The 19,129-nt window shown below is 37.4% G+C and overlaps 1 protein-coding gene and 1 long non-coding RNA gene across 2 annotated transcripts; both read left to right on the forward strand.

Annotated features, from left to right (window-relative positions):
• Nucleotides 1–2,193: 2,193 nt before the first annotated feature.
• On the forward strand, nt 2,194–6,609 carry LOC114026696 (beta-defensin 103A-like). Its single transcript, XM_027840420.1, has 2 exons — nt 2,194–2,398; nt 6,119–6,609. The coding sequence occupies exons 1-2, from the start codon at nt 2,341–2,343 to the stop codon at nt 6,262–6,264; spliced, it is 204 nt and encodes a 67-aa protein (XP_027696221.1). The 5' UTR covers nt 2,194–2,340; the 3' UTR covers nt 6,265–6,609.
• Nucleotides 6,610–7,107: 498 nt separating this feature from the next.
• LOC114026724 lies at nt 7,108–14,898 on the forward strand. Its single transcript, XR_003567150.1, has 3 exons — nt 7,108–7,239; nt 8,117–8,223; nt 14,200–14,898. It is a non-coding gene; the product is annotated as an uncharacterized LOC114026724 (long non-coding RNA).
• Nucleotides 14,899–19,129: the final 4,231 nt, after the last annotated feature.

The following is a 19,129-nucleotide window of genomic DNA, read 5'->3' on the forward strand; positions in this document are numbered from 1 at the left end:
ACTCATTGAGCTAATATAGTTTAGCAAGGCCTTATGAGAAGACTACTGGTCTGGAAATCAGGACAACAACGTTTGAATTCTGGAGTCTATCGCCAGCTAGCTGTTTGATCTTGGGAATGTCTCTTTCCTTTTCTGGGACTCCCCAGAGAGACTGGAGGGGGTTTTTCACATGTGGAAACTTAGGGAGGTGAGGAGTTGTTGGACTGAATAGACTCTAAGGTGTTTTCAAGCTCTCACATTGTATGGTATCTATGAAACTCCCTGGTGGGAGAGTCCCACCACACCAACACAGGCCATTATCCAAACTTCTGAAAGCCAAATCTGTAGGGCACCAAAGGAGCAAATAAATTTAGTTGTGTTCTGATGATCCAATTCCATAGTCTCAAAGGTCACCTATTTAGTGATCAATAAATTAATTTTTTGGAACTTAACAAATAAGCATTTATTAAATGCTGACTTTGTGCCAGACACTCTGCTAAATGCTTTACAAATATTATCTCATTTGATTTTCACAATAAGCTTAAGAGGTAGGTGTTATTATTATCACCATTTTATAGTTGAAGAAACTCAGGTAAATGGAGGTGAATTAATTGTTTTGGCACCCATTTAGTGATCAATAAATTGCCTGGCAAATTCCAGGTCTGATGCTTACTAGCTATATACCTTGGCCAAGTCCTCTTCTCTGGGCCTCAATTTCTTCCTCTGTAACATGAGGAGGGTTGGACTTCTGGGTCCTTGTGTGTGGCCTTTTGACTAAGTTCAAGTTTTACAGAATAAATCCTTTTATTAAGGGGATTTGTTCTGTGAAGTTTGGATTCAGTCAAAGGGCTAAGCTTGAGGATCCAGAGGGCCATATGTGGCCTCTAGTCCACAGGTTCCCCACCCTTGGACTAGATAATTTCCACAATTCCTTTCATCTCTACATTCTATGATTTGATGAAACATTTCCCTGAATCTTTATACAATCGGTGAGTCCCTAGAATCTGATATATCATGAGTAGACACCTCTGAGCTCCTAACTCATGTGGGGAATTACTTAAACACTGGACAGATCACAGCCCATTAGCATGTCTCACACCAGCATTCTCTGAGGAAATAAAATGTGGCAGCTTACTATGACTCATCCTCTTAGTAGTTCTTTAGACAAAGGTAAGATTGTGATGGGTTCTTCTTACTATTTCTCATACATGACACTCCATTCCCCATCTCCAAGCCTTTTCACTTGGCCGTCCCCCCTGCCTGGAATGTGCTTTCTCCTCAACTCCATCTCTTAGAATCTCTAGTTTATGTCAAAGCTCAAGAACCATCATCTACATGAAACCTATCCTGATTCCCTCAGCTGCTAATGCTTTCTCCCTCAAAAATTACCCCATATTTATTTTACATATAGAGTATTCCAAAAATCTCAGTACAGTTTTGAACTTTAATAACTTTTTGAGCACCCCGCATGTTTTTATGTACATATATACATAGATTTGTACATATGTTTATGTATATATAGTTGTTGTATGTGTATAGTTGTTTTTCCTGCCCAATAGAATATAAGCCTCTTGAGAACAGGGGCTGTTTCATTTTTGACTTTAATCCCTAGGCCTAGCATAGATCCTAGTAAATAGCAGTTACTTAAAGAAGGGATTATTGATTCATTTTGATTAAGACATCCCCTAGGAAAGTAAATTACATGGGATAAACATTCCGAGGTAGTGTTGCCCCCACATTCTTCTCCCCACCACTTCAGAAGTAGTGTGATTCTTGCCCAACTGTGGCCTGTCCCTAGAACAAAAGCATACTCTGGGGCAAACCTAACATTGTTGGAATGAAGAGGATCCCAGTAGCATCCTTGAGATTGACTTCAGAAATCCCCCTCTTGAATGTAAAAGCTGGGGATGGGAGTGCGAAGGATATGTCAATTCTGAGGAAAAATCAAGCCCAGGTGGGATGTTCTTATACTTTTCCAAACTGGGGAGGGGGAACATCACCACTTCCAGACCTACTACCAGATTTATAACCCAATTGGATCATCCTCCATGGGTTGGGTTAAGGGTACAGGATGACAGGATGACTTTTTTGGGACATCTATGTATCTACATCCTTTATTTGTCATCTGTACCATGACATGTGCAAGGTGAGGGGGTGGAGCTCTGTGTCGTAAGAGCTCCTGGCATGAAGCTTCAGGAAAAGACATTAGGCTGTCCACACCTTATAATGACAGCTAGTGTGTCTGCCTGCCCAATCTGTCCAGCACCAGCCTCAATAAGACACAGGTGAGCTTTTTTCTCTCCTGTCTTATCTTGGAAGCTTCACAGTGTCTTGGGTGGAAGCGCCAGTCAAACACCAACCATGAGGATCCATTACCTGCTCTTTTTCCTTTTCTTCTTGTTCCTACTCCCTATTCCAGGTAAGAGGGGGCAAGGGCTTTGGGCCTGAAAAATAGGTGGCCAAAGAGAATAGAAGAGCATGTGCCATCATGAAAGGAGGATCTGCATCTGACTCTCTCAAGAGCATTAACTCTAGTAGATTCTCTGAATGGCAGATAGGAGGCTGGGAAGAAAGAAAGGAATATCACAGCAGGGATTGGTTTACAAATGTTTTCAGTCCATTGACCACTAGGATAGGAAAAAAAGTTCTTCTGACTTAACGGGAAAATCAGTATTCTCCGAGTGAGATATTAACATGGGGCTCTCTGGGTTTGTTTCTTTTTAATGAAATATCAAAAGGTAATGATAACTTGTCAGAAAGAACAATACAGATATTCTCATTTTTTAAGGCTACAGTGAGAACTTATATTCTCCTAGAAGCTGTGGAGCAAATGAATGGCCCTTCGGGACCAAATACAACTCTGGCCTTCATAAGCAGAGGGCTACCCACATATTTTGTGCCAATGAATAGCACTTTCCAGTGCCATACTTATTTTGTGCCTGAGCTGTTGGCCAGGAAAAAAAAGAGTGACTTTTAGTACCTTTGTATGTCTTTTGTGGCAAAATGGTTAGAACATTGGACTTGGAGTCAAGAAAATCTGAGTTCAAATCCAGCCTCAGACACTTACTAGCTGTGTGAACATGAATACATCACTTAACCTCTGTTTGCCTCAGTTTCCTCATCTATTAAATAGGGATAATAATAGCACCTACTTCCTAGGGTTGTTGTGAGGAGCAAATGGGATAACAATTGCAAAGTGCTCAGCACAGTGCCTGGCACATAGTAAGTGCTATATAAGTGTTGGCTATTATTATTTTGCACTTCATCCTATTATGAAATCAGAGGAAGAAAGAGAAAAAGAATAAGAGACAGAGGGAATGTGTGCACCAGAGTAGGCTCTGGTGCAATTCAAATGCTTTTCAGTCACTCTTCCTTTTAATGCACACACGATATACATTATGTCCTGTGGCTTAAATTATTTTAAAACTTAAACATCATTTTGGGGGGTGGGGTCCAGATCTGTAATATTATTAGTTTGGGGAATTCCTGATTTGGAAATTGCCTCCTCTACTGCAGAAACAGCCTGGGGGTAGTGGAGTGCTGTGAAACTCAAATACAAATGTTGGGGTAGAGGAGGAGAAGATCTCTACAGGACACATATTGACTTAGTTTTAAAATGTAATATTACCTATGTTTTATTGTATTTTTATTTATTTTGTTAAATATTTCCTAATTATATTTTAATCTGGTTCAGGCAGCACTAGTGGGTGTTATGGGGTTGCATGAGGTCAGTAGGCTGTATGATTGACACCTCTGAGGTATGTGGATTGAGCACTGGACCATGAAATCCTGGTTCAAATCCCAACTCTGACTCTTACTAGCTCTGTAACCACTTAATCTCTCTAGGCCTCTGTTTCCTTATTTATAAAATGAGGAGGTTGGATTTGGTGACTTCTAAGATCCATTCCAATTCTAACACTTCATAGCATATAGTCTTGCTAAGTAGTTAAGTGACTTTCCCATGTTTATACAGCTGGCATTCAATTCATCAGGTATTGAGTGCTTTCTAGGTACAAGTCACTGTCCTCAGCACTGGGGATATAGAAATAAAATAGTTCTTGCCCTCAAGAAACTGAAGTATAAGAGATTATGTGTATATAACAGAGGCAGGACTAGAGCTCATATGTCCTTCAATCCAAAGCTAGCCTTCTATACAATATCTTACATTGTTGTTTTTCCAACTGATCAATTAGCCTCATAATATTCTCCATGTTCTATATTCCACCTCTGAGAAGACATTTTAATTAATCATTTGGATGGAAAAAAGTAAAAAAATGTGAATGGAAAATTTTTTCTTTCTGTTGGTTCTGAATTTATTTACTATATTGTACCATTTTCTCAGGACTTCAGGTCAAAAAGATGTGGATTTTAATTCTGACTTAGATACTTACGAATTATGTGAAATCTAGGCAAGTCATTTAGCCTCTTCAACTTCAGTTTCCTCATATCTAAAAAATGAGGATAAAAATAGCACTCACCTTCTTGAGGTTTTGTGAAGATTATATATAAAGCACTTTGTTAACCATAAAGTGTTGTGTCAAAGTTAGCTACTTTATTATTTTTCATATGTAGAATTTGTGGCCCTCATATTAATAGATTTGATTTGTTTTTCCACTAGTTACAGTAGAATGGACCAATCTGAATGAAGACATTCAGTCTTGTCCCTGGGCCTGCTAGTGACCATAAAGCCATGGACTGGGTTTCACCCACAGGATTAGCATGTTGTGACTGCTTTACAAGACTAAATTGCTTACTTTAGAGACACGGTAGCATCAGTTGCATGGCCAGCAAGTTAGCTAAATTGTAACACACCCCCTTGATGACATGGCCATAGCCTCAGGCATAGAGAACAGGCCTGCAATTCATTATATTGGTATAGGGAACTCATCAGGGAGTCTTTAAAAGTGTTGCCAAAGCAGAGGCAGTGTCAAACTGACCCCAGAGGTGCTTTAAAAATCTCGAGTTGGGGAACCAGATTAAAATGTCATTGAGAAGTGTTTAACAAAATAAATAAAAATACAGTGCAATATAGATAATGCTACTTTGAGGTTTTCTCAGTCAATATGCTACTTGTCGATATGCTATTGGAATTTGACACTCCTGATTTAGAGAGTTGAGAGGTTGATTGTCTTGTCCAGCATCATAGAGCCAGTATGTGTTTTGGGCTGGAGTTGAATATAGCTCTTCCTGGCTTTGAAGTAGCTCTCTGTATACTATATCATAGCTTGGGAATTTAAAAAAGAAAAACCATCCTTTAGTTTTTTTTTTTTAATAAGAGAGATGCTGATGAAAAGGCTTGTGTTATTAGGTCATTAATAATAACAGATGGCATCTATACAGAGCTTTAAGATTTGCAAAGTGATAAGTATGTATATATGTACATGTATATGCATATGTAGAATATATATATATATATATCTCCTAACAACTCTGAATTAAGAGTTGTTCTTACCTATTTTACAGTTTGTGTTTACCTATTTTACAGATGAAGAAATTGATGCTCACAGTGGTCAACCATTTGTGTTTAGATGAGAGTGGATCATTCATTAGAATACAAATTCCTTGTAGACAGGGACTGTTTGCCATTGAATCCTTAGTATCTAGCAGGAGGTTAAGTGGTTTTTGAATTGGATTGCATTAAATCAGCCAAAGTGAATTTTAAATTTCTGAGGATATTATTTAACTGATAATTCCCTAGAACTACAACTCTTATGATGGTATGACATTGTACCTGTAACAATTGTAGTGTCTATTATATGAAGTTGGCATTATTTTTGTTCAGGTTTCTGGAAGAACATCTTGGAGAGTAGTTTTAGTCTATTATTTTTACTATTAGTTAGCATTTTATATGGTGCTTATTAAGTGCTGGGCACTATGCTAAGTGATTTATAAATATCTCATCTTGTACTCACAACAACCCTGGGAGGTAGGGGCTTTTATTATCATCATTTTACAGTTGAGGAAACTGAGGCTAACAGAGGTTAAGTGATTTGTTTGAAGTCACACAGATAATTAGTATCTGAGGCTAGATTTGAAGTCAGGTCTTCCTGACTCCAGGACCAGAGCTTTATCCACTACCCCACCTAGCTCTCGCAGTTCCTGCCCCCTTACACAGTTTAACAATCTCTTCTCCTTCTAGGTGAAAGTGGGTTGCTGTCACGAATAAGCAGCATGATCTGTAAAGTGAGGCAGGGCAAATGCAGAGTGATTGGATGTACCAGCAAAGAAGAAAAGATAGGGACCTGTTCACTTGGCCGCCGAAAATGCTGCCGCAAGAAGAAATGAGGGACCACACAGAGCTTCAAGGTGCAGGAATCTTCAGCAAAAAAAGTGGTCAAGAGAAATTTGTACAATTTAAATTCATTAACATCATTTTGTTTAAGAAGGAAAAGTCTTGAACTCCTGTGACCAAGGCTAATAGGTGGTTTGCTCTTTCCCACAGAGACACCATATTTGAATTAAATTGAAACCCCTTTCTTGGTAACTCAATCACATCCTACTTTATACAGTATTTATTGATATGCCATATTTTGACTATGAACTCGGCAGGTTTTCTGTATTTTTCATCTTTGTATATGGGCATCCTGTGCAGAGTAGCAATTAATAAAAGTTTATTGAATTGTTATTGAATTGGATGCAGTTTTATTCCCCTCTTTTCCCCACACTTTGAGATTTCATTGGCATGAGTATTGCATACACAGATGTGGTTCATAACTCCCCTAGGACTCTGAAGGTTTCCTAGATTTGCTATGGCTGAACATTTTGTCACCTTGCGGGCAATCTTTTGATGAGTCTCTTTGTAGTAAGCTAAGGTGGTCCCCAAAATATACATATAGTCCCTCAAAGGGAGACTGGCCTTTGAAGCTTTTCTAGCTTGTTAGGATCTACCAGATCCTATACAACATAGTCTTCAAGTACCCAGGGTTACCCCTACATCAAGATTAGCCATCAGAATAGGATTCTAGTGAACTAAACACCTTACTATTTGTGAGAACCAGGGTAGGAGGTGGTAATGAGAACCTAGATACAAAGTTGGAAGGAATAGTTGACCTACTGGCTAAGAGTCAGAATCCAAATAAATGTAAGGCTATCAAAACTGGGGCAACATACTAGTCAGAGGAAACTGAATAGAGATCTATGTAAAGTCCACCACCTGGGTTCAAACAAGCAACTTCACAAATATAAGATGGAGGAGAAATGGCCAAACTGACACCTCATGTGAAGAAAGATCTGGGACAGTTAACAGACTGCAAGATCAATGTGAGTTAACAGCAACGCATGACAGCCCCCAAAGCTAATGGGATCTTAGACTTCATTGAAAGTCATGATACCTAGAACATAGGAGGCAAGAGTCCTTCTGTACTCTGCCCTGGTCAAACCACATCTGGCTTATTGCATTTATTTCTGGACACCACATTTTAAGATGGGCATAAAAAAGCACGGCAGAGTGACCAAGATGGTAAGATGTCATTAGCCAAGATCACACCATCTGAGTATCAATAAAGGCATCTGAAGATATTTAGCTTGGAAAAGAGAAAACTTGGAGGGGGGGAGGGAGACATGCTAACTGTCTTCAAGTATATCAAGGGATCTTAATTTATGATCTAATGTAAGGGAACCTCCAGGTCATCTTGTCTAACCACTTAATTTTAGAGGTGAGTGATCCAAAGAGAACAAAGAGAGTAAGTATTTTTGCATGACTATATTAGAGCTATGATTCAAACTAGCTTATCTGACTGTAAATACAATATTCTCATTACTAAACCACAGTTTGTCTTATTTGAATGGACGTCATGAAGAAAAATCATTAGATTTAATTGGCTCCAGACAAATTTAGGTTTGACATCAGAACACAAACAAACAAACTTCCTAACAATTAGAGCTGTCTAAAAGGATAATGAGCTGCATTGCAAGATGGTGAGTTCTCTCATTGGAGGCCTTCCACTAGAGGGTTAAGTGAACACCTGGCTGCCTTGGTAAATTCAAGACACCTGGCCCAGATGAACTACATTCTTGGATACTGAAAGAACTAGAAGGTGTTATAGCTAAGACACTGTCAGTAATATTTGAAAGATCCTGGGAAATAGGAGAGGAATTTCAAGATTAGAAAATGACAAATGTCCTGATTTTTTTAAAGGAGGAAGAGAAAATAAAGTCTGAAAACTGCAGACCAGTGAGCTTGACAACTCATGGGAAACTTTTAGAATGTATCATCGAAGAGATGGTTGGTGAATATTTATTAAGGTAACTGGTGATTATAAAGATGCCATATGGCATCATAAAGAACAGGTCATGCAAGGCTAACCTCATTTCTTTTTTTGACAGGATTACTGAACTAATAGAGGAAGGAAATGCTATGGATATAGTTTACCTAACACAGCTTTTAATAGAAGATCTGCCATTGTTCTTGTAAAGAAGAATGGGAGACATAAATTAGATATAATAACATGGATTCAGAATTGATTGACTGGCCAGTCTCAGAGGGGAGAGAAGAGGAAGAGGAGGAGGAGGAGAGAGAGAAGAGACAGAGATACACAAAGAGAGAGAAACATATATACTTGACAGAAAAATACATACATAGATACATAAATGACAGATAAATATAGGCATATCTCTATATAGGGATGTATAGATAGATGATAGATATGTGCATGAATAGATACATAAGTAGATGATAGACACATACATATACAGAGTAAGCATTTACTAAGTGATTAGCTGTTAGTGCTTCAAGGTCAACATGGTAGGAAACTTTCAGTGAAATACTCTATAGAAATGTGTTTGATCCTGTGGTGTTTAACAGTTTTATCAATGGTTTGGGTAAAAACATAGATGGCAGGGGCAGCTAGATGGCGCAGTGGATAAAGCACTGTCCCCGAAGTCAGGAGGACCTGAGTTCAAATGTGACCTCAGACATATGATACTCACTAGCTGTGTGACCCTGGGCAAGTCACTTAACCCCAATTGCCTTACCAAAACAAAACAAAAAAACAAAACAAAAACAAAACACAGATGGCATACTCAACAAATTTACAGTTGATGTAAAGCTGGTAGGGAGAGCTAATACAATGAAGGAAAGAGTCAGTATCTAAAAATATCTTAACAGAACATTGAAGCTGAGTCTAATAAGAGAATTCAATAAAGATAAATGTAAAACCTTACACTTGGGTACAAAAGTTAACTTCACAAGTGTAAAATGGAGGAGGCATTATTAGATAGCAGATATTGTTTTAAAAAAAGACCTGGGTGTTTTAATGGAATGCAAACTTAATATAAGTTAGTAGTATGAAGTAGCAGCCAAAAAACAAAACAAAACAAAACAAAAGAAAAAAAAACCTTGGCCTGCATTAAGAGGAGCACAACTTTTAAGAGTAAGGAGGTGATTGTCCCCTTAGGTGATTGTCAGGCCTCTTCTGAAGCAAGGTGTTTAGTATCTATAAAGTGGATAGACTGCCAAAGATTCTGTGATTCCTCCTCCTTACCCTGCTACATTGATTGCACATGAAGGATGGCTTTCCTAAATCTCTTCTCATTTAGGGTATAGAGATTCAGTCTTTTCTACATTTCTGCCTAGAACAACTCCCAAGGCAAAGGATTTACCCTATTATGATTTCAGTTCTTTACCTCAGGCCCTGAGATCTTTTCCCCCTTTGTTCTCTGTTCCTTCACATTGTTGTTCAGTCTTTTTTTTTTTTTTTTAATGGCAAAGGTACTGGGTTGGTTTACTATTTCCTTCTCCAATGGATTAAGGCAAACAGAAGTTAAGTGACTTGTTCAAGTGTCTGAGGCCTGATTTGGACTCAGGACTCCTGCAGTGCCTAATATGGTGCCTTATATAGTCGATACAATGGGGAATATCTCACCAGTCAATTACTATTAAGGCTTCCTCATAAACCTCTTTGACTGACAGTTTCCCTCAGAATGTTTTTTTTTAGAGTTCTTTTTATCAAAGTAACATTATATTTTGAACTTCATATTAGTGATTAGTTAAATGATTGGTTCACTTGAAAAAAACCATTGTCAAAGAGATAGATGTTGGAGATATCTTGCCATGATTACTCAATCTTTGACCCAGCTACAGCACTTCTAGGGCTATATCCCAAAGAGATCATACAAATGGGAAAAGGACTCCCATGTACAGTGAATAGACTTGTTTAAGAAGTGAGTCAAGGGATGGCCCCTTTAATAATAACTAAAAAATATCTATGTATACCCAACTGGGAGGGGAAGACCCTCAGGGTTGCTGGCCAAAAGAGAAACAATCACTATTTACATTCACTCTGAGTCAGGAAGGCCCAAAAAACAACCATTAAGTGGTGCTTGGGCAGGTACCTATTATTGTTCAATCAATTAGGTCCAGAGTGAATTGGGTTTAAAGTGTGGTCTTTGAGAAAAAAATTTTAGTGGCCTGAAACCTACCTAGTTAACTCTGTTGTGGGCTAAGAAGAAACAATTTTTATTAATTTTGTCATTATTCTAACTCCAAACATTATTCTGCTTAGAGAGAGAAATGTCCAAGTTGACCGAGTTCCCTAATGCCCTCTGACATCACTCCAATACAAGATATTTTTGAAGAAATGTTTATAGGAGTATTGAACAAGAAAACATTCAAATGGTTACACAATTCAGGATAAGGCAAAAGTTACCATTTTGGTTCAACAATCAGAGCAATTGCCACTTAATCTTGGAAAATTATTTTCCTAAAACCACTCAATCCATTTATGACCACACTATTCATCAAAGGATCTTTCTCTAAACTGATCAAAGGTGAATTCAAGAAGGCTCTAGCCTGATCATTATTTTAATCCAATCAAGGTGGATTAAGTAGGGGTGCCTGGCCCTTATTTGATCATTGTTCTAATTCAAGAAAAAAATGAGAGTTTCTTTCTGGGCAGTTCAGAGAGAGGGGAACAGACATTGTTTCAAAATTGATAGTTAAGAGGATGTAGTATACAATAAGCAATATTCTAGGAATAATTGTGAACAACCAAATTATTCTGAGTACTATAAATACTCAAATCAACTATAAAAGATTCATGAAGGAAGATGCTATCCACATCCCGAGAAAGAACTGATAAATAGAAGTACATATAATATGGTTTTACATATATCTATAAATCTGTGTCAAGTGGTGGTCTTCTCTAGTGTGGGGTGAGGAGGAAGGGAGGGAGGCAGTTTGGGATTTAAAATGTAACACAAAATTAAATTAAATTTTAAAAATTGGTAGTTAAGGAAATACTGATGAGTTATTTATATTAGTCCAAAGGCTTCAGACTAGGCTACTTTTAAAATAATTTCTTAAAATGTCTAAAAAGGGGAGAATCTGCCTTCGTATAGGTCTCTTAGGTGGTCCCCAGGTAAGAGTCTTGTGCAACTACCTTGAATCCAATGTTCCTGTTTCTAGAGGTGGAGAGATCATTGCAGCAGTCAAGTCTCAAGGCCAAAAATTTCTTGGGACTATTAATATTTAGCTCTGAGGCCTTGAAAGTTATTATGAAACCAATATGAAGTAAGGAGGTGAGGGAGGAATGTCTTCATTCTTGATCCTTCTGGAAAGCCATATCCTCATTAGGGTCTTGTTGACAAGTAAGACTTCTTAAATTGATAAAATGTTGCAGTTTTGTGTGATTATACTCTTAACTTTGTATTCTATCAATCTAATGTCACTGAATTGGGCAAACGCCACTTTTCTACAGAAGGCCTAATGGAGTCTCCAGTTGAACCAAACTTGAACTTCTGCTTGGAATCTAAAATGTTGAGTTCAAATTCCATGAAGCCACGCACATGTTGTTTAATCTTGGTTGAGTCACTCTAGTCCAATATGCACACGGATCAACAAGGGCTAAATCGAGGGTAGGATTCACTTAACTAGAGAACTTACATATAAGTTAACATAATTTGGTGGTGAATGATTTCTTGGATAAAAAATGAAATGGTTCTGACCATTTTATTCTCCCACATGCATGAACTGGTTTCTGCCACATGTTAGTGTGACCATAGTCTTTCTAAGTCTCAATTTTCTCATCTGAAAAATAGGAATAATTCCACTTGCACTTATCTGTCTCATGTGACTGTCGGAAAGAAAATGATTTAGAAACCGTAAAACATATAAACAGTAGCTGATCAATATAATACTTCATGAAAGAGCACTAAACTTGGAGTCCAAATGTTTGGATTATAATCTTAGACTTTTTTCACTCTGTAATCTTGGGCAAATTATTTCACCTCTCTGGGACTTGCTTCCTCCATCTGTAAAATGGTTGGATTGAATTCAGTGATCACTAAGGACTCTTCCAGTTCTGACAGTCTGTGATTCTATAACTGTAAACCTTTCAAGATGAGCCAAGATTGTTTGGCAACATCCTGATGGAATGTAGTTCAAGTACCTTAGAGAAGTAGCAAAATTCCTTGGAGAGTAGCAACTGCTTCCTAGTATCATATTCAAGGTAACCCCAATCAAACATGACATCAAAGGGTATATTCCATTGAATAAGTCCATATTCTGCCACTCTCTCAACATCAGAGGTCCCTCTTGTTAACTAGGATTAAGTTTCTTAGGGTGATGTCCTTGCTTCATGGTTTGTATTACCTCTCTTAATTCTTTATCATATAGGGATTCATATTGCCTATCATTCCAGGTCATCTGAGGCAAGAAGGAGTATTTCAGTTCAATGTAGTTCACATTTACTGTTGGCACAGTTCCTGCTGAAAATCCCACACTCTCAGTTGTATACTTCCATAGGACAAAATCAAAGTTTTACAGATTGCCTTCACCCCTTCTGCAGAGCCTACTGTATCATTTTATATGGCCTTCTGGGTAGATATCAACATCCCCCTTAGATTTCTCTGTTAGGACATAATGAACTCAGAAATGGCTAGTGCTGTTCTACATCTCTGGCAGTTGGCACCCAGCTTGTCAGTGTATTGTTCAGTCCAAATATGAAATTTAATTCCATGCACATAGGCTCAGAATATGCAATCCAGTAAGTAAGCTCTTTGGGACAAGTCTTCATTTTCATTTATTCCAGGGCCTAGCACAGGCCCTAGGACAAGGGTGGGGGACCTGCCGCTTCAAGGCCACATGTGGCCCTTTAGGTCCTCAAGTGTGGTCTTTTGAATCCAAACATCACAGAACAAATCCCCTTAAAAGGATTTGTTCTGTAAAATTTAGATGCAGTCAAAAGGCTTCACCCAAGGATGTAGAAGGTCACATGTGGCCGCACGGTCACAAGTTCCCCACCCCTGCCCTAGAACATAGTGAATACTTAATAAATGCTTGTTGATTTGAATCGAATTGAGTGCTTTAAACAGGGGGAACAGCCAGGAACATGATTTTACTAGATGATCTCCAAGGTTCCTGCCAACTCTGAAGGTATGTGAGTCAGAGACTAAAACTCACACTTGAATCAAGATCCAAATAGTACATGGCTTTAGGAACTGGATAAGGTATTTAATTTCTATGTCTCAGTTACTTTACCTATGAATTGACTTCAGAGAAATATTGTGATTACCCATTCATTATCAAGTGGTCTAATTCTACCGGTATGTGAAGCCATTACCATAATTTGATATAATTTGTATCTGGTGGGAAGTGGTACAGCACACAACTATGGACAAACAAGATATATAGAGGATAAGTTAGAGGTAATCACAGAAGGAAAGTACTAACATTAAGAGGATGGAAAAAGGCTCCTTGCAGATGGTGGGAAAGTGACCGTGGTGACAACAAACAAGTTTAAAACACTATAGGTTTGCTTCTGCAAAGATGTGAAACCATCATAATAATGTGCACAAAGACTTTGGTGTTCATGCAGCAATTACCTAAAATTCTGGCTTTTTCTAATTAAGTGCAACATATCTTTGCAGTTTCTCAACTTGGAATCAAATTTCTATCAAACCACCACAGAGGTTTACCAATTCATAAACCATTTCCAATGGATGGTCAAATGCATATACCTTTTTCTTTCTTTCTTTTTTTTTTTAATTTGCCTTTTGCGCACTGCACTAGAGTAGCTCCTTCATTCCCCTCTGTTACTCCATAATCATTAGATTATAAGCTCCTTTACAGCAGAGATGGTCTTTATTTTTCATATTTGTATCCCTAGCAGTTAGCCCAGTGCCTGACACATGATTGGTATTGTTTATTAATTATTATTAATTGTACCTCATCGGCCCTGTAATCACATAATTAAAATGTTATGAATATTTGCATTCTTATAGCATGAAGGTTGGACTGTTTGGAAACCATGATCACCGGGCATGAACATTATGAGCCATCTTGAAGACATCATGCACCATCATAAACATTCTACAGAAGTAAACCTTACATTGCCTCTCATTGCAATAGTAAGGCTACTTTCTGATTTGACTTTATATTACTATTTGTTTATCTGGTAGTTTTAAAAATAAACTGGTTGGCGACACTGGTCATTCAGTGAAGGTTCTATGAGAGTATAGTCAGTGTACCAGTGGCAGAAGAGAAGAAAATTGTATTTGAAGAGATTCTTTTCTTGCAAAGATGATTTCACATGTAAACATTGTTGAAAACAAAGCAAAATATACAATTGAACTTAAAGTACATTTATCATTTAATATAACACTTGTCATTACTCAGTAGAAAAGTAAATATTTTATATCCTAAGAGGCTAGTCACTTAAATTGATTGGTTAGATGGCTAAAAGTTAAAAGAAAATGAATTTCCATTTCTTAGTAAAAGAGTTTATAAAATTCTCCAAACATTTTTTTTTACTACGTTTGTGTGAAGGAACATTTTTTTCTTCATTGTTGTTTTAAATCAAAATATAGAAATAAATTCTCTGCAGAACCAGAGAACCAGGTTTAAGACTATATTTGTCTGCCATTGAAGCAAACATTGCAAATCTTTGTTAAAATAAAAGTCTAACACTGAAATTGCATTGATACATGATTAATAGGTTATGTTGAACATCTCCCAAGTTGTAACTTATTTCATTAAAATGTTTATATTCATCAAAATTTGTAAAATAAAAATTTGATATGAAGTTTTACAATTAATAGTAAGCATATGAGTTCTTGCTGGATTGCTACTTTTAATTATTACAGAAGGTTTGACAAAATATTTGTAATTATTTTATAATTAGAGATTTATAGTTTTATATTTAGAGTTTACTTAATTCCAGGATAGGTATTATGCATTTTGTGATTATTAATGTAGATTTTGAAGCACTTGGAGGATGCAGTGGATAGAGTGCATGGTCTGGAGTCAGGGAGACTCTTCTTCCTGAGTTCAAATCAGTCCTCAAACACTTACTAGCTGTGTGATCCTAGATAAACCACTTAAGCCTTTTTGCCTCAGTTTTCTTGCCTGTAAAATGAGGTGGAGGAGGAAACGGCAAACCATTTCAGTATCTCTGCCAAGAAAATCCCAAATGGGGTCACGAAAAATTGGATACAAGTGAAAACAACTGAGCAACAATGTAGATTTTAATTTGGGGGCAAAAGTCATCATTGCAGTTTTGTACACACATAAGGAAAATGAATAGTGTATTAAATTACCTTGGGGGCTTATAACACATTCTTTTTGTTGTTGAAAGGTGTTCATAGGACACAAAATATTGGAAACAACTGTCCTAGACAGCTTTGTGAGATTGGTGAAACTTTCTTCTTATTTTTTCTTCCCTGTATCTCACCTCCATCTTTCCCCATACAATTTCCCAAGACAATCAAGATTCTCTTCTGCCCTACAAAACATAGAGGAACAAAATGACCTGGCTCAGTTCAAAATCTGCTTTGTAATTTTCTAACTGTGAACCTTAGGCAAGTCATTTAATTTCAGTTTCCTTATTTATAAAATGAGATACCTCTAGGATTAGTTCTAGTCCTAAACCCTATAATGCTATGATCTTAAAAGAGTCTCAGAGAAGATCAATCCCTAGGACTATGTGACATCTTTTATTTAAAAAGTGAAAAGGATATTATTGACTTAAAATCCTAAAGTTAGATTCGACCAACTATTTTTTCTTATTGCAGGTTATTTCTCTGCTTTATATCCTAAGACCTTTGAAGCCCAGGGAGGCAAATGCTGTGGATCAAGATGATGTAAGGCCATGAAAGTAATCTGCCTTAGATGCTATAGATGCTGTGAAAAAGTGATTTCAGAAAGACTCAGGGTCTTGATTTCTGCCAGTGCAGGGCAGTCTAGGGGAGGCCAATTTCTGAATTAAAATGAACAGCTGTTAACTCTCTATATTTTGTATCTATGAAGGGGCTCTTGAATTGGTTGGAAAAAGAATGAGTTTTCAAAGGAAAAAGACAAAATCTAAAGGAAAGGGAAGTGGTATTGGGTTCCAGAAAGTGGGAGCAGGGCTTGAATAAAGAAACCAGCTTTCTCCTGGGCCAGTCATTTCCCAAGTTTCATTAAGGTGAGGCTTGGGAAAGCCCTTTAAATGATTTGCTCTTACGTCTTCTCCCTCACTGGACTGAAAATTTCATGAAGGCAGAGACTGTGACTCATTTATCTTTGCACCTCCCCAGTATCTTCTATAGGGCATTGCATCTAACTAAATGTCAGTCACAGAGAAGACTATGTTTATACATGTTCCTCTCTCCCTAAACTCTCATCTATGTTCTAGAATTTTAGGGGAAAAGATAGTACCTTTGAGTTCAAAGGGCTTACATGTAATCTAGTCCAACTATCTTATTTTCCAAGAGCCAAAACCGAGTTCCTGAGGGAGAAAGTGAACCATCCAATTAGAGAGCTAAGTAGTGGTAAAGAAAAGGGAGATTCAAGTTTGATATGAAGAGACACTTCCTAACAGATCCATCCCCAAATGCACAGGGAAACTTCAGAAGGCAGCAGATTCTCCATTACTGAGCCCTTTAAGTAAAAGCTATTTGACCACTTGTTGAGAACATTGTAGAATGGATTCTCAGTCAAGTTATGCGTTAAATCAAATCAGCTCTGAGGTCCCTTCTAATTCTGAGATACTGTGATTCTGTAACTCACATTTTGATGTTCTTTCTGTTTTATAAAACTGCTAATTGATGTTACTAAATCTATTTTAAAAATTAATTGATGAATTGATTTTTAGTTTTCAACATTCACTTCCACAAGATTTTGACTTCTAAATTTTCTCCCCATCTCTCCCCTCTCCCTTCCCCAAGATGGTGTGCATTCTGAATACCCCTTCCCCCAATCTCCTTCCCTTCTATCATCCCCCTCCCTTTTCTTATCCCCTTCCCCTTCTATTTTCCTGTAGGGCAGGATAGATTTCTGTTCCCCATTGCCTGTATATCTTATTTCCCAGTTGCATGTAAAAACAATTTTTAACATTTGTTTTTAAAACTTTGGGGTCCAAATTCTCTCCCTTCCTCTCTCCCCACCCACCCTCATTGAGAAGGCAAGCAACGCAATATGGATTATACATGAGTAGTCATGTAAAACACTTCTATAGTAGTCATGTTGTGAAAAACTAACTATATTTCCCTGCATTCTATCCTGCCCCCCATTTATTCTATTTTCTCCTTTGACCCTATTCCTCTTCAAAAGTTTTTGCTTCTGATTACCTCCTCCCCCAATCTGCCCTCCCTTGTATTAACCGCCCCCGCTCTTATCCCCTTCCCCCCTATTTTCCTGTAGGGTAAGATAGGTTTCCATACACAATTGAGTATGTATGTTATTCCCCTCTTAAGCCAAATCCAATGAGAGTGAAATTCATTCATTCCCTCTTGCTTCCCACTTCTTCCCTTCCACTGTAAAAGCTTTTCTTGTCTATTTTATGTGAGATTTACCCCATTCTATATTTTTCTTTCACTTTCTCCCAGTATAATCCTCTCTCACCCCTTAATTTTTTATTTTATTTTTTAGGTATCATCCCTTCATATTCAACTCACCCTGTGCCCTCTGTCTGTGTGTGTATCACACACAGACACACACACACACACACAGACACACACACACACACACACACACATACATATATTCTCTGCAACTACCCTGATACTGACAAAGGTCTCATGAGTTACAAATATCATCTTTCCATGCAGGAATGTAAACAGTTCAACTTTAGTAAGTCCCTTATGATTTCTTTTTTCTGTTTGTCTCTTTATGCTTCTCTTGAGTCTTGCATTTGAAAGTCGAATTTTCTATTCAGTTCTGGTTTTTTCATTAAGAATGCTTAAAAGTCTCCTATTTCATTAAATGTCCATTTTTTTCCCCCTGAAGGATTATACTCAGTTTTGCTGGGTAGGTGATTCTTGGTTGTAATCCTATCTCTTTTGACCTTTGGAATATCACACTCTAAGCCCTCTGTTCCCTTAATGTAGAAGCTGCTAAATCTTGTGTTACTCTGACTGTGGCTCCATCATACTTGAATTGTTTCTTTCTGGCTGCATGCAATATTTTCTCCTTGACCTGGAAACTCTGGAATTTGGCTACAATATTCCTGGGAGTTTTCTTTTGGAGATCTCTTTTAGGAGATGATTGGTAGATTCTTTCAATTTCTATTTTGCCCTCTGTTTCCAGAATATCATTGTGGTTTTCCTTGATAATTTCTTGAAAGATGATGTCTAGGCTCTTTTTTTGATCATGGCTTTCAGGTAGTCCAATAATTTTTGAATTATTTCTCCTGGATCCATTTTCTAGGTCAGTTGTTTTTCCAATGAGATATTTTACATTATCTTCTATTTTTTCATTCTTTTGATTTTGTTTTGTAATTTCTTCATTTCTCGTAGACTCATTAGCATTCTAATTTTAAAAGAATTATTTTCTTCAGTGAGCTTTTGGACTTCCTTTTCCATTTGCCCAATTCTGCTTTTTAAGGCATTTTTCTCCTCATTGGCTTTTTGGACCTCTTTTGCCATTTGGGTTAGTCTATTTTTTAAGGTGTTATTTTCTTCAGTATTTTTTTGGGTCTCCTTTATCAAATTGTTGACTCATTTTTCATGACTGTCTTGCATCACTCTCATTTTTCTTCCCAATTTTTCCTCTACTTCTCTTACTTGCTTCTCAAAATCCTTTTTGAGCTCTTCTATGGCATTGGACCAATTCATATTTTTCTTAGAGGCTTTGGATGTAGGAGCTTTGACTTTGTTGTCTTCTTCTGGTTGTATGTTTTGATCTTCTTTGTCACCAAAGTAAGATTCTATAGTCTGAGTTTTTTTCTACTGTTTG

Source organism: Vombatus ursinus, unplaced genomic scaffold, assembly GCF_900497805.2.
Source record: "Vombatus ursinus unplaced genomic scaffold, bare-nosed wombat genome assembly UNPS02014841.1, whole genome shotgun sequence".
In the NCBI taxonomy this organism is placed as follows: domain Eukaryota; kingdom Metazoa; phylum Chordata; class Mammalia; order Diprotodontia; family Vombatidae; genus Vombatus; species Vombatus ursinus.